The sequence below is a fragment of the Podarcis erhardii genome (genome assembly GCF_964252035.2).
Source record: "Podarcis erhardii genome assembly, chromosome: 8".
Taxonomy (NCBI): Eukaryota; Metazoa; Chordata; class Lepidosauria; order Squamata; family Lacertidae; genus Podarcis; species Podarcis erhardii.
This window is the reverse complement of record NC_138499.1, coordinates 34,290,316-34,304,607: the sequence shown is the minus strand read 5'-3', so window position 1 is coordinate 34,304,607 and position 14,292 is coordinate 34,290,316. Positions and strand designations below refer to the sequence as shown.

At 40.1% G+C, this 14,292-nt stretch overlaps 1 protein-coding gene across 10 annotated transcripts in view; it reads right to left on the bottom strand.

The window, feature by feature from the left end:
* Positions 1-14,292, bottom strand: part of NCOA2 (nuclear receptor coactivator 2) — a 130,232-nt gene that overhangs the window by 51,082 nt on the left and 64,858 nt on the right. For all 10 annotated transcript variants that reach the window (XM_081873977.1, XM_081873975.1, XM_081873982.1 and 7 more), the window contains one exon: positions 2,905-3,009. In XM_081873977.1, coding sequence (XP_081730103.1) covers positions 2,905-2,990 — 86 coding nt within the window. In that variant the 5' untranslated portion in view covers positions 2,991-3,009. The remainder of the gene's footprint in view (positions 1-2,904; positions 3,010-14,292) is intronic.

The following is a 14,292-nucleotide window of genomic DNA, read 5'->3' as shown; positions in this document are numbered from 1 at the left end:
AAATGTGTTGATTCTTGAATCCACTACTTACAATCAAATTGGGGTTGGAGATGATTTAAACTAGAATACCCAAGATCATATTTCAATTGCAAATTGGGAATATTAAACCATTGTACAGTATTACATATACTTCTAAGGCAAGGCTACAATTCCACAACCATATCACTCAAGCACATGATTCAGTACTATGTGAAAAATATGGTGTTCCCAGTACCTTAGCTTTCATTTAAAAGCAAAACAAAAAACCGCTAGCCAATATAGCTGCAAAGAATTTAGAATTTGCAAGCAATGATAGGGACAAAAATCAAAAGTAGTGGTGGAATCCGAATCCCAGTAGCTGCAGGGTGAAGAGTTCAAAGTGGCTCTCTTTTTTTATTTACTCAAGACTTGCAGATTATGCAGGATAAAGGTATCATAACTGGCTTGATTGACATAACTTACATGCATCTGAGAATTTAGCTTTGTTAGACACATATTTTAACTTTTGGGGGGGTGTAGCATACAAACAGTGTTGCTTATAGGGAAAGAAAAGATGTAAGAACAAAAGATTTGGCCGCCTGTCCTGACAGATTCTCACATACATTCTCTCTCTCTCACTTACACTTACACTTACACACACACACACACACACACACAGAGAGAGAGAGAGAGAGAGAGAGAGAGAGAGAGAGAGAGAGAGAGACCCCTCTCAAATTTTACCATATAAACCAAACAAGAGCAAGTGTTATAAGGAGACCAGAGCAGCAAGGTGTACAGTGCCAAAGCTGACTACAAAATAGATCACTCATTTCCTAGAGTTACTGTGAGTTAAGTCACATGATGCTGATGAAATCAAAGATCTCCAGGATCATTAGCTAATCTGGTCTTAACTCTTTATTTACAAGTGGAACCAGCAACAAAATATTGCAGAGTGCACTGCTCTTGTTCAATTCAGTATACCATCCACTTATCCTTGCCTTCTTTCAAGATATTCCACTCCACCCCACGTTCCTGCCCACAGCAAGCACTCTGCATTCCGTGGCCAATCATCAACCATTCAGTCTTCAAGGGCTATTTAACAGTCAAAAATTTTTAAAAACCCAGTCTCCCATCTTCCTGCTCAGGGTTCCAGCCAGCCACAACCTTTTCCATGATACTCCTACTCTCTGCCCCTGCCCTCATTTCCCCCCTAAACAGACACACAGTGCTGGGTGCCCACTGAACATGCTCAGAATTCAATTCAGCTTGTTTTGGTGCTTCTTCCCTCTTAAGTTCCACCCACAAAGTTTGTTTATCTGCAAACCTTTGAGCTCTCCCCTTGCTCTTCTACATAAAGGATGATATCACTTGGGGAAATGAGTTTGCTGTAACTATCAGATGTTTTATTGCCATTTACACACATGGTGTTTTACGGAGATTATTTCTGAGCCTGGGACAAACTTATGACAGCCCCGTTATCCCATTTTGAAAAACTGGGTGTACTGATTAGTGTACTTTAGCTTATTTAGTTCCCTTTCTCTATGCTTCGTACCTTTCTGGCTGCATTATTTGTATTTACATTCAGACAAGGTTGTATAGCAGGTGCATATATTTATTATATGCAAGTGACAAAATGTCCTTTAGACACTGTTTCTTGAACCTGGGATCTACCATCAGTTCCTCTATTATTCATTGTTTTCTTTATGTATGCCCTGGCTTTAAATATATTTTTCCCTAAGGAGCCAAGAAGCCTAAGCCATTTACTCACATATGTTCTGATGCCTGTAAATACTATGAGAGCAGCTGTGCTTCCACTGACCCAGCAACCTGAACATTCCTCTTTCTTGCTGCCAGCTCATTATTACACCCTCATCACAGGAGGTGCCTCCTCACAGGAAAGGCCAGTAAGAACTAAGCACCTCTGGGATTTGCAGCTTTTGACAGAGTATGTTGCATAGGGAGACATGCTTCCTTCCTAGTCCTGAAACTACATGTACTTCCGACATAATTTTTTAATTGAGAGACAAGTTTATTCTAACACCCCATTGTCTAGCTTAGGATGACAAAAATATGGGCTGTATGCAGTGTATATAAAAGTAAAGGTAAAGGACCCCTGACAGTTAAGTCCAGTTGCGAACGACTCTGGGGTTGTGGTACTCAACTCGCTTTATAGGTCGAGGGAGCCGACGTTTGTCCACAGACAGTTTTTCTGGGTCATGTGGCCAGCATGACTAAACTGCTTTCGGCGAAACCAGAGCAGCGCACAGAAATGCCGTTTACCTTCCCGCCAGAGCAGTACCTATTTATCTACTTGTGCTTTGATGTGCTTTTGAACGGGAGCTCACCCTGTCACAAGGATTTGAACTGCCAACCTTCCGATTGGCAAGCCCTAGGCTTTGTGGTTAGGCCACAGGGCCACCCGCGCTCAGCCCACATGCAGCAAACATATATCACACCACAAAAGTTTGTCAATTTGACCATGTAACTTCTAAAGACTTTCCAAGACTTCATGGTGAAAGATGTGCATTATTTTTCAATTGACACCTGCTAAACATTTAAGATTATGTGTGCTTAGAAAGTAATATTAAACAGTCGATGGACAATGGATTGAATAAATGAGTTGGGCACTAGTTAGTAACTTCAAATAGCTTTGCAATTTTATAGAAACTGAAAGACCAAACCCTGCAACTAAGGTTTAACTGACTTAATACATCCTCAGCAGGAAGATGATGACTCAAAACTGTTTTTTTCTTTCCCCAGAAACAAAATTCAAAGAATAAATGGTATTATAATTTGAAATGACAATAAAATGAAATAACTTGTCATCTATAGTAGTGACTTAAAAGAGTGGTAAGGCAAAGTGAATATATGCACCCAACCAATCAAATAATATATTTTTCTGTAAATCCTTTAGCTCCCAGGGTTCTATAAAGTATTCTAACTAACCTGGGTCCAAGTTGATCAGGACATTCCTTGCGTTTTCTTGACTCTGCCCGGGCTGGGTCAGAGGAATTTTCACCAATCCCACTCATCTTAAACACATATCAGCAACTGAAAGAGACAAAGCATAATAAAACAGTTAGAATAAAGAGACAGTATTCCATAAGTCTCATAGTACTTAAGCTTTCGATAGTCTTTGTACCCCACCACTTTTAAAATCCGCTTGTTTCAATAAACAACGTACATTTTCCCCTTAAATTTCCATTAAACTTCCAGAGGTGTTCTATCAGAAAACAATTAATGAACAGTTTTTCTTTCTCTCTGATAAAATTAAAGCAATTTGGTAACCAGGATCTCATTATACACTGTTTCTGAACCTTGGAAAATCTTCTAAGCTATTTCTCCTAGGATGTAACAGTTTATAAATAAGTAAATACCAACTAGTGTGGTCTTTCAGCTGCTTATATATTTACCTGAATCTTGGGACCTGCCTTAACTGAAATCAGCTATTCTAAGGTATTCTACACAGATTATATGTTTACAAGCTCTTATCCTTGTAGTATTAACCACACAGCAAAGCTTCAAAAAATAAGGGAGGGACACTTCCATTGCTTTAGTGCCCCCAGGGAGTTAAAGAGATACACTCTCTGGTCAAAAGAAAGCCATCTTTCCACCTGACTCTACTAAGCTAGTTTAAAACAAATATTTGCAGTCTACTGATTGGGGTGATGTACATCTGTGTAAGTTTTATGCACTATGGAAATACGTAAATCTAAATTACACCAGAAAGATATGCACACATTGCCATTTTTACAAGGGAGTAACTTAAATCTATACAAAATACCAACACTTGCAGGTTTTAGGAAGAACTAAAGCACAATAGTTTGTAGCAAATATAAATCATTCTTAGTCATTTCTTTATAGGCTTCCATGTGTTCTAAATCGTGGGAGGGATGGAGGAGGTGGGTGGGTGTTGGAGAGAGAGAGTGAGAGTGAGAAAGAGGGAATGAATGAATCATACAGTCTCAATCTCACACACACACATCCCCAAAGATAGGAAGCTCTCTTAGTAGTCCTAAGCATCATTTAGCAACCTGAATAGAAAAAGGTCTATCCAACGTCATAGTTGAGCTGAGGAAGCAACCAACTGTGTTATATATAACAAAGTGTACAATAAACTGCATCCTAGTTGGCAGGCTTATTTAATATTAAACCAGTCCTTCTAAGGAACTCTCCAATGGTTTGATTTCACCCCAAAGGCGCATTTCTCCATTGTTTCTAGAGATAGATGGATGATGCCAACAACAATAGCCTTCTAAAGCAAGACTACTTATGACCCAACATGAAATTTGTGCACAGTTGTAAATTTAATTGCTTACAGTAGAGTTTTTCTCTAAAACTCTCCTCCTCCTTAAAACTTCCCAGAAGAGGCATTTTGTTTTTTGTTTAGTTCTGCATAACAATTCTACAGTCTACTGTGAAAAATTCACATTGCTGTTATAACTAATTATCACATTATCCTTCATGTAGGAGTGTGCACAGTCTGGATTTCCAGTGTATGTGGCACAGGTGGGTAGTTTCATCCTTCACTGGTGCCTTAGCTCTTAAGACTTTGGGGATAGTCTACCATCTGCTATAAAATGAGGCAGACTTTTCTTCTTTTTCAAATTCCCAAATGTTGGAGTTATTGTTTCATTTTCCTTTCAGAACGTATCTGATCTTTCAAAAACACAACACAGTTATTTTTCCAAATCATATTACCTCCTAGCGAGCATGTCATGAAGAAGGCTTATCAGTCTGACATTTTTAATGAGTTAAATATTCTCAACCAAAAAGCTTGGCATTAAATGACAGATTAAAAATGGGAAAATAAATAAAAAAGAACAATTTACAAATCCAATTACATAGAGCTACTGAAAGTTTACAGTGATGCAACATTCAATACATTTGATACGTTCACATCATTTAGTAGCTAGCCAACAATTTTTGTCCAAAATAACATTTAAATATAGGGTTGGAGATTACTGAACATTAAACAATTAACTTCAAGCTCTTCAAGATACCTGAATATATTTTTCGAAATAAAAGCACTTGTTGAACATTCTGAGAAAATATTTCCTTGTGTTTGAGGAACCAAAATTCAGGGTATGCACCAAACAGTAGCTTTTAACGGTGATAATAGCATGAAAGCTGTTGCCAAAAAGGTGTAGTGTATAACTGATCCCATGACCTGATTTTGGACTCACTGACCTGATTAAGACTGCAACTCTGCCATGATCAGATTTTCTCTGTTTATGGTTTTCTTTTAAGTTAAAGAGTCCTGGGGATGGTGAAATAGATGATGGCAATGGTTCTAGGGGAAGTAGTATTTAACCCTTTCTCCCATGCCCTTTTCCAGATCAGGAATTTTAAGGGAGAGGATTATATTTGGGTATTGTCTTTTTTCTTTTCCCCCCTTGAATTTTAAAGGTGCAGCTATTCAGGTGCGGCTTTTATTTGGTACTTTGGACCTGAACTCTAGCTTTTTCCCTTTCAAGCTACTGTCAACCCCACTGCCCTTTGGAATATTTGTTAAGCTGATTTTCTTTGTGCACAAACACACATGCTTGTTATTTTCCTTTGCTAATTTTTCAGCTGGTAACCTTGGGAAAGTTGCTCTCTCTCTCAGTCCAGCCAACATCACATAGTTGTTCTGAGGCTAAAACATGAGCTATCAAGCAACATGGAGGACAGTAAGATTCAATTGGTATCTGAAGAAGTGTGCATGCACACAAAAGCTCATACCAATAACAAACTTAGTTGGTCTCTAAGGTGCTACTGGAAGGATTTTTTTTATTTTGTTTTGAGTAAGATACAAAGCAGTGTTAGAAACTGATATATGAAAGCTATGAGCTAAATGGCTTAAACCTAGGTTATTGGTGCAACAACGGAATGTCTAGGTGCAGTTTTTTATAACAAGAATACAAAAGCTGAAAATGAACTGCAGCTAAAATCTTATGTTCATTTTTCACATGATCTAGTCCTCATTTGAAGACTGCAAAAAACAAAGCCATGCTTCCTCTGCCCACACCCCTAATATTCTTAAGAGAATCTCATCTCCAGTCTTCAGAGAGTGACTGGAAGTGGGGAAGCAGAAAAAGGTCCTCCTTTCCTTCCACTCTGCAGTTTTAATATGAAATCTTCGGTGCAGTACTGCACTCAGACATCAGAAACTGCCCATGCTAATGAAATTCCCTGTCGCAAAATGTGCCTAGAACAATGGGAGTTTTGAACGCTGATACAAAGATATATAGATCAGTATGCATCTGAACAAGTACTGTATAAAGCTCCTTAAAGAGCTACTGAAAATGTAATTTGCTAAATTATTGAATGTGCAGTTATCACCTAACACCTTATACCATCTTAGCTTCCCATAAGGTGGTCATTTTATTTACATTTCTAGCCTGTTACAAGGGCATAAGAAAGGTAGCAACAATGAACCAATCCAATATAACTACTTATTGCTGGGAAATTATTATTATAACGGTTTTATTTGTGTGTTACAGATAGGTAGCCGTGTTGGTCTGCCATAGTCAAAACAAAACAAATTCCTTCCAGTAGCACCTTAAAGACCAACTAAGTCAGTTCTTGGTATGAGCTTTCGTGTGCATGCACACTTCTTCAATCACCCATTCCCACCACCCTTCTGAGTAATACCCCTCCCCACCTTCTCACTATATAGAAGGGTCTGGAAACTTCTGTTTCAGTGTATCTGAAGAAGTGTGCATGCACACGAAAGCTCATACCAAGAACTGACTTAGTTGGTCTTTAAGGTGCTACTGGAAGGAATTTGTTTTATTTGTGTGTGTGTGTAATTGTTACCTAATTTATGTGTACCTCTAGCCATGAGCATCAAAGCTAAATAAGAAAAGTTTTGAAGAAAAGCTCCAGGCATTATTAAAGCTCAAACTCTGTCAAGTTTTCCAGGGAAGCAATTTCCACACTTGCAGACCAGCTACCAAGAAAGTTTCTAAGCACCACCATGATAAAGGCATGAAACAAAGGTGACACTTAAGATAACTTACAGGCTGACTGTAAAAATAGCAAAGGATCACAAATGAGAAGTAGTGGAGGGGGGGAGGGAGTTTGAGATCATGTGTGCATTGGGGGGAGGCACTTTAAAGATTTGCTTTCTTCAGTAAAACTTTGTTACTCTACAACAATTTTTCAATATATTAAGAAATGTTAGGCTCTTGAAGAGTTGTAATATGCAAGCTCCACCAGCCTTTTGGAAAACAGACATTCTCCCTGTTAATTCCACAAGCCTAAGGTCACAATGTCATTGCTATTTTATAAATATACTTCCTGTCCAAAGAAATTAACATTTTAAAAAATGGCAAAAGGAAACAACAGCAAAACTAACAGATCCATAGCAATATAAAGGGGATGGAGCAAATCCCCCATGAGGAAACATATATTTGGAACACTTTCATTTAGAGAAAATGAGAGTAGGAGGCGACATGATGAAGATGTACAAAATGCTGCATGATATGGAGAAAGTGCATAGAAAAAGCTTTTCTCCTCTCATAGTACTACAAATTGGGGCCACTCAATGAAGCAGAATGTTGGAAGATTTGTAACAGACAAAAGTTAGTTAGATTATATTTTCCCCCACAAGGAGCAGTGATAAAGAATCCAGACCTCCAAGAATGATGCCTTCCTACAGCAGATTAGAAAACATTCAAAAAAGAGAGATATAGTAGTCATGGGAGACTTCAACTACCCCAGTACCTATTGGAACTCAAGCTCTGCCAAGAATGTAAGGTCCAACAAATTCCTCCATTGCCTCTTTGGCAATTTCATTTCCCATTCCCAAAAGGGGGGATCATATATCTTGGACCTGGTCCTCACCAATAGGGAGGATTTGATCCAAGTGGAAGTCTTTGAAACCTTGGGAGAAAATGATCACGTCCTCCTGGGTTTCATTATACAGATGCAAGGTAGTCAGGAATGCACTCTGGACTTTAAGAAGACTAATTTCAAAAAGCTTAGGGAGCTACTGGGTGAGATCCCATGGTCAGAAATACTCAAAGAGAAGGGAGTCCAAGATGGATGAGAGTTTCTTATAGGTGAAATACAAGAATATAAGAATGCATAAGAAGCTTACAGATGAGCTAAGTAGACCTGGACAATATATCAATATATCACTCAGGACTGGTATGAGGAGCAGACCGCAATGTTGGCTTCACTCAGCAGTATGTCTCTGGGGAAACTGCCACCGCTCCTGAGTCCGGCGGCTAGAGTTCCTTCCTCCAGCAGACATTGCGAGCAGAGGGACTCAAGAGTGGCGGCGGTTTCACCAGCGATATATCGCTGAGTGAAACTGCCATCCCACTCTGCCCTCATACAACACAGATAATTCATGGAGAACAGGTGAGGTCCCAGTAGACTGGAAGAAGGCAAATGTTGTCCCCCTCTACTGGCAACTTTAGATAAATGGATGAGCACGGAAATAAATAAATAAATAAATAAATAAATAAATAAATAAATAGATAGATAGATAGATAGATAGATAGTAAGTACATTAGTTATTGAGAGTTTTCCTTATTGAAACGTTCTATACAAATAATCTAGAATAATTCAATACTGATTCCAACCATGGAACAGTAATTCATTATCAAATTTTCAACAAAATAAAACTAACATACCGTAGATTCTGGCGTATAAGGCGACTTTTTAACCCCGGAAAAGAGGTTAAAAAGTCGGGGGTCACCTTATACGCCGGGTATAAGGTGGGCGGGCTCTGCGCCTGGAGAAAGTCACCCAGTGAGGAGCCGCCTCCCACTGGTGCTGCTTCGGAAGCAGCAGTGGGCAGGCTCAACTCCTCGCCGGGCAGCTTTCTCACAGCGCGGAGCTGCCCAGCGTATTCGGTGACTGGGCGTATTAGACGACCCCCCAAATTGCAGCTGCCAATTTGGGGGGTCGTCTAATATGCCCAATCGCCTAATACACCGGAATCTATGGTTGTAATTAATCTATAGCTCTGTTCTTCAAAATTCATTTAGGGTCACTTCCAGTAGCTGTATTGCTACTAGACGTTATCTTACTTTACACCCCCAGTTGTTCTATGCTGATCAATCTCCCCCAAAAAACATGGTGATTTATTTAGAAGCAGTGTATATCAGCATCTTCAAATTAAATTTGACAATTGGCTGTTAAGGCTCACTGTACAATTTAATATAACATCTAAAGTTCAGGATTATTTAAACAAAAAAAATTGACATAGTGCATTAATTGCAGAAATGAAAACAGCAGGGAGTGCCTAAGGTAAGGTAAAGGTAAAGGTACCCTTGACCGTTAGGTCCAGTCGCAGACGACTCTGGAGCTGCGGCGCTCATCTTGCTCTATAGGCTGAGGGAGCCGGCATTTGTCCGCAAACAGCTTCCAGGTCATGTGGCCACCATGACTAAGCCGCTTCTGGCGAACCAGAGCAACGCACGGAAACGCCGTTTACCTTCCCTCCGGAGCGGTACCTACTTATCTACTTGCACTTTGACATGTCAGATGTTTGGGGACTACAACTCCCATCATCCCTAGCTAACAGGACCAATGGCCAGGGATGATGGGAACTGTAGTACCAAAACATCTGGAGGGCTGAGTTTGGGGATGCCTGGCCTAAGGTTACAATCCTGTGGTGGTTCCCCACACTCATTAGGTTCTGGTGACCTTCACTAGGGCTAATAATTGTAGCAGGCTGTGCCTTGTGGATCACCCTACTAGTAGATGTTCAGCAGGAACTATCACTCCCTTATTTCAGACATCTTCTGAAAACTCTATGTTTTAGTCAGGCCTCTGCAATTTGAATTTTCGCTTTTTAATCGAATAAGTATTTGCTGAAGTTTTCTGGATTTCATTCTTATATGCTGTACACTGCCTTGATGTATTTTTTGTGGAAGTGTGGATAACAAATATATAAATAAATTATTCAAATAAACAAATAAGATGATGGTCTGATAAAATATAACCACAGTAGCCTTTGCACTTGAAATATTTTAATTTTCTGTTGATCTAGGATTCAATAAGGCATTCAAGTAGTATATCCAATTAAGTACACCTTCCAAGCTTTTTATATGCTGTTTACCCCCAAACAGAAGCAGACAGTAGAAATTATTAGCTAAATAATGGTATGAAGATAGGATTTAAGGCTATGTAGACTGGCACCAAAGAAAATAACATTTAACACCTTTCTACTATTTCACACACCTTTTTCTCAAAAACGGAGCTTAGAAAAGCATTTCAGTGGAGCTTTTAACCGATGACTGAAGTTTTCCGATGCACAAGTTTAATTTTTTTTTGAAAAAGTAATGGCTCTTTTTTCTCTGAATGTTAAAATGGGAACCGTAACACAAACGTTTCTGAGTAAATTCTCGGGATGTAATTACAATTATTGAGAACACTCTGGTTTCTACCAGATGTTGGGTAAAAGAACAGAGCAAGAAATTTTCTCTTGTTATCAGTATCAAAACAACAGTTTCTGTTTTCATTGTGACAAGCAAACCCTTATTCACATCCTCTACACTGCAGAACAGTATAATAGAAGAGGCCTGAACCTAAGTATGTAATAGAAGCAATGATAATCTTGCAGATAATCTTCCATTTTTAAGTGCATAAAATGCAAGGAAATAAATAATCACACACACACACACACACACACACACACACACACACATGAAAAAGCAGAATGGATCAATGATACAAATATAGCATTCTATATTTGTACTGGCAACTCTCCATTTACACACGTTCTATTTGAGTGTGACCACAACATACAGTGCCAGGAACCCAGAAGTGGATCCCAGAAATGGAGAGCACCCCGGAGAGCCTTCCTGGCTCATGTGGAGACCCTCCCCAGAGCCCATAGAGGATGCCCTTTTTGGGTTCTGTGAAGGGTCTCCTCACGAGCTGGAAGCACAAGCAGGGCTTTGCAGAGGCCTCCTGTCTAACAGCTGACATGGGGGTAGTGTAGCAGCCACTTTCCTGCATATCAGCTGTGTGAGCCAGAGGGACAACGTGGCTTGCTCAGCTGATGTGCGGGAAAGCTGGCCTATGAAAGGGAAATATGTATTATGCTGAAGGTACTATCTGTGTACCTTTTGCTATCTCTATGGCTGAACTGGTTAAAAAGAGGTAATTGGAAATTCATTGGCTAAAGGAAAGGCCTTGGAAAAATGAGTTTATACATTGTAAATTAAATGACACAAAAATGTTCAAAAAGCATCCTCATGGACAGGAGAAAATACTCTTGTACCTAAAAGTTAATTGACCACAACAGTTTCAACTATGCAATTCCTGCTCTGAGCATACTTTTATAATAAAACCTTTATGATAAGAATGCCCTAGCAATAAATAGTTCATCCATATACACAGCAACAACCGGACCGGGCTGAAAGCACAACCTGTGACTTTAAAGTTACAAATAATATATACTGGTGCTAACTAGTAGTCTCATACCTCCTTCTCCTCCCTTCCCTTCTAAAAAAGGTAAGTCCAGTTGCGAACGACTTTGGGGTTGCGGTGCTCTTCTCGCTTTACTGGCCGAGGGAGCCAACGTTTGTCCTCAGACAGTTTTTCTGGGTCATATGGCCAGCATGACTAAGCCGCTTCTGGCAAAACCAGAGCAGTACATGGAAATGCTGTTTACCTTCCCGCCAGAGTGGTACCTATTTATCTACTTGCACTTTGATGTACTTTCGAACTGCTAGGTTGGCAGGAGCTGGAACCGAGCAATGGGAGCTCACCCCGTCGTGGGGATTCGAACTGCCGACCTTCTGATCGGCAAGCCCTAGGCTCAGTGGTTTAGACCACAGCGCCACCCACATCCCTTCTAGAAAGGAAATAAAGCAAAGCACATAATGTCATCACATTGATGAGTGCCTCACTTCTGCAAGCCACATCCAATTAAGGTGGGAAGGTGGGATTCTCAACACAATGATATCACATCAGAGTTTCTCTTTCGCTCTCTCTAGACATTACCAGAAGAGAATATTAGGAGACACATCTTTGAATGCCAGGTTCTGCCCACAACTGCACAATTTTATACAAATCAGTGCGGCAAGATTTAATATCTGTTGAGTTACAAAAATAGATAAAGCCAAAACAAGCCACTGTTATGCCCAAGTGAATAAAGTAAAATAAAATAAAACAATCCAACTGCTACATTACTAAAACTTTACATAAAATAAGAGACTTGGCTTTGCTAAGTGTGTCTTTCTATGCACAACTGTATTATACAAATCTCACCATACCGAATTCCTTTCTACTATCTATGGCAACAGTAAATGAATGCCAGTTAAGTTGAATTCTCCAATTTGAGATGTAATCCTGCCAATATAAGCATAATATCCGAAAGCAAAGTTACTAGAATTTCCCTTCATATCCCAGGATGATTATTTAATGTTTCATAAAGAACAGTCTATGAATTTCCTGAAAACTTTACTGTTTTTGCAACATCTGTAACTACTCAAAGCCTCCACTCTACACAATCATCACTATTCATTGAATGAAATAAAGGTTCATTGGTAACAGATATATAAGTACACAAAGCCTACTGTACCCTGCATTGAAAGTAAAAAAGTTTAATACGAAAGTCAGAGCATGAATTTATTAAATGATTAGGTACCTCTGAAGAGACACAGCTATAGACAGACAGACACTCTATCACAGTTGATAAATTAAGGCTGTGCATTTACTAAAGGTTGCTGAAGAAATGCAAGCATAAAAATAATAAAGAGGTTAGGTAAGTAAATAATACAATCTAGGTATATTTTGACAACTGTATCTAGGCCCAAAAGAGCCAACACTGGCTTTGGGCTACATCGTTCCACCAAAGATATGTTTGTTATACAGTGGTGCCTCAGGTTATGAACAGCCTAGTTAACGAACATTTTGGATTATGACCACTTCAAACCCGGAAATGAGTGTTTCGGGTTGCGGTTGTGGATTTTTGGGTACGAACCGATGTTCAGGGGTACCGCCACATTTTCCCATCCTCCAAGGCTTCTCTTTCCTTCCTCCATGAGCCTGGGCAGCCCCCTGGGTTGTTGGTTCTTTGGCAGTGGCGGAGGGGGGAAAGCAGTGGGCAGTGGGTCAGGCATGGAAGGCGGAGAAGGAGGGCCGAGAGCGGCGGCAGCAGAGCTGCCACTGCACAAAAGCACTTTGTTCTGCTTCAATAGGCAGTGCGATGCCTCCCTTCCCATTGGAGCCGCCCCAATCCCATTCCTACTTGCGTGCAAGCAGGAGGGGGCCGGGATCCCTCAACTGGGAAGGGAGGCTTTGCACTGCCTGAGAGATCCCTGCCCCCTCCTGCTTGCACACAAGTAGGAATTGGGATCGGGGCTGCTCCGATAGGCAGCACGAAGCCTCTCTTCACAGCTGAGAGATCCTTATTCTTATGTCAGCACCCATGAGAGTTACTTAACCCATAGGGTTAAGCATGGGAATGCAGAAATTTGCATACATTTGGATAATGTTGTCTTCTCTCCCAGTGTTCCTTCTTTCTTTTTCACTCTGCCTTGGCCCAGCCCCACTCTCACAAAAACAAAGCAGCAACCAAAAACGAAATCCCATGGCAGAGGCAGAAGTAAGGTATGGCATTTACTGAGCATGCTAGAGCAATTTATTTTCATCAGATGAAAATGAAATGCCAATGTTTCAATTTGAGAAATGATCCAATTGGTTCTTCATTTATATAGAAAGGCACTATTTAATTCAATGTATCTGGTAGGGGCATTGATTCTGTTTAGTGCAGGGGTCAGCAAACTTTTTCAGCAGGGGGCCGGCCTGCTGTCCCTCAGACCTTGTGGGGGGCTGGACTATATGGGGGGGGGGAGAGAATGAATTCCTATGCCCCACAAATAACCCAGAGATGCATTTTAAATGAAAGGACACATTCTACTCATGTAAAAACACGCTAATTCCTGGACCATCTGCGGACTGGATTTAGAAGGCGACTGGGCCGGATCCAGCCCCTGGGCCTTAGTTTGCCTACCCATAGTTTGTGATTAACTGTATGGTAAACAGGTTTATGTAAAATTAACCTAGTTATTACTTACAATAAACTTTTTTTACAATAAAGATTTAATTTTTTAAAAAATACAATTTGCCAGGAAACAAATCATCCCCCACAAGAATACAAAAGTTACCCAAACCTGATTTACACTGAATTAGCCTGGTTTTTGTTATCTATCATACACCAGTCACCTCCTATCTGAACTACAACAATATGTTGTACATAGGACAGTTTTTAAATATAGCGTGGAAGTTTCAGTTAGTTCAGAACACAGCTGCAAGATTGCTAAATGGAACAGGAAGGTATATCTCACTAAACCTGTACAGTGGTGCCTCGCAAGACGAAAA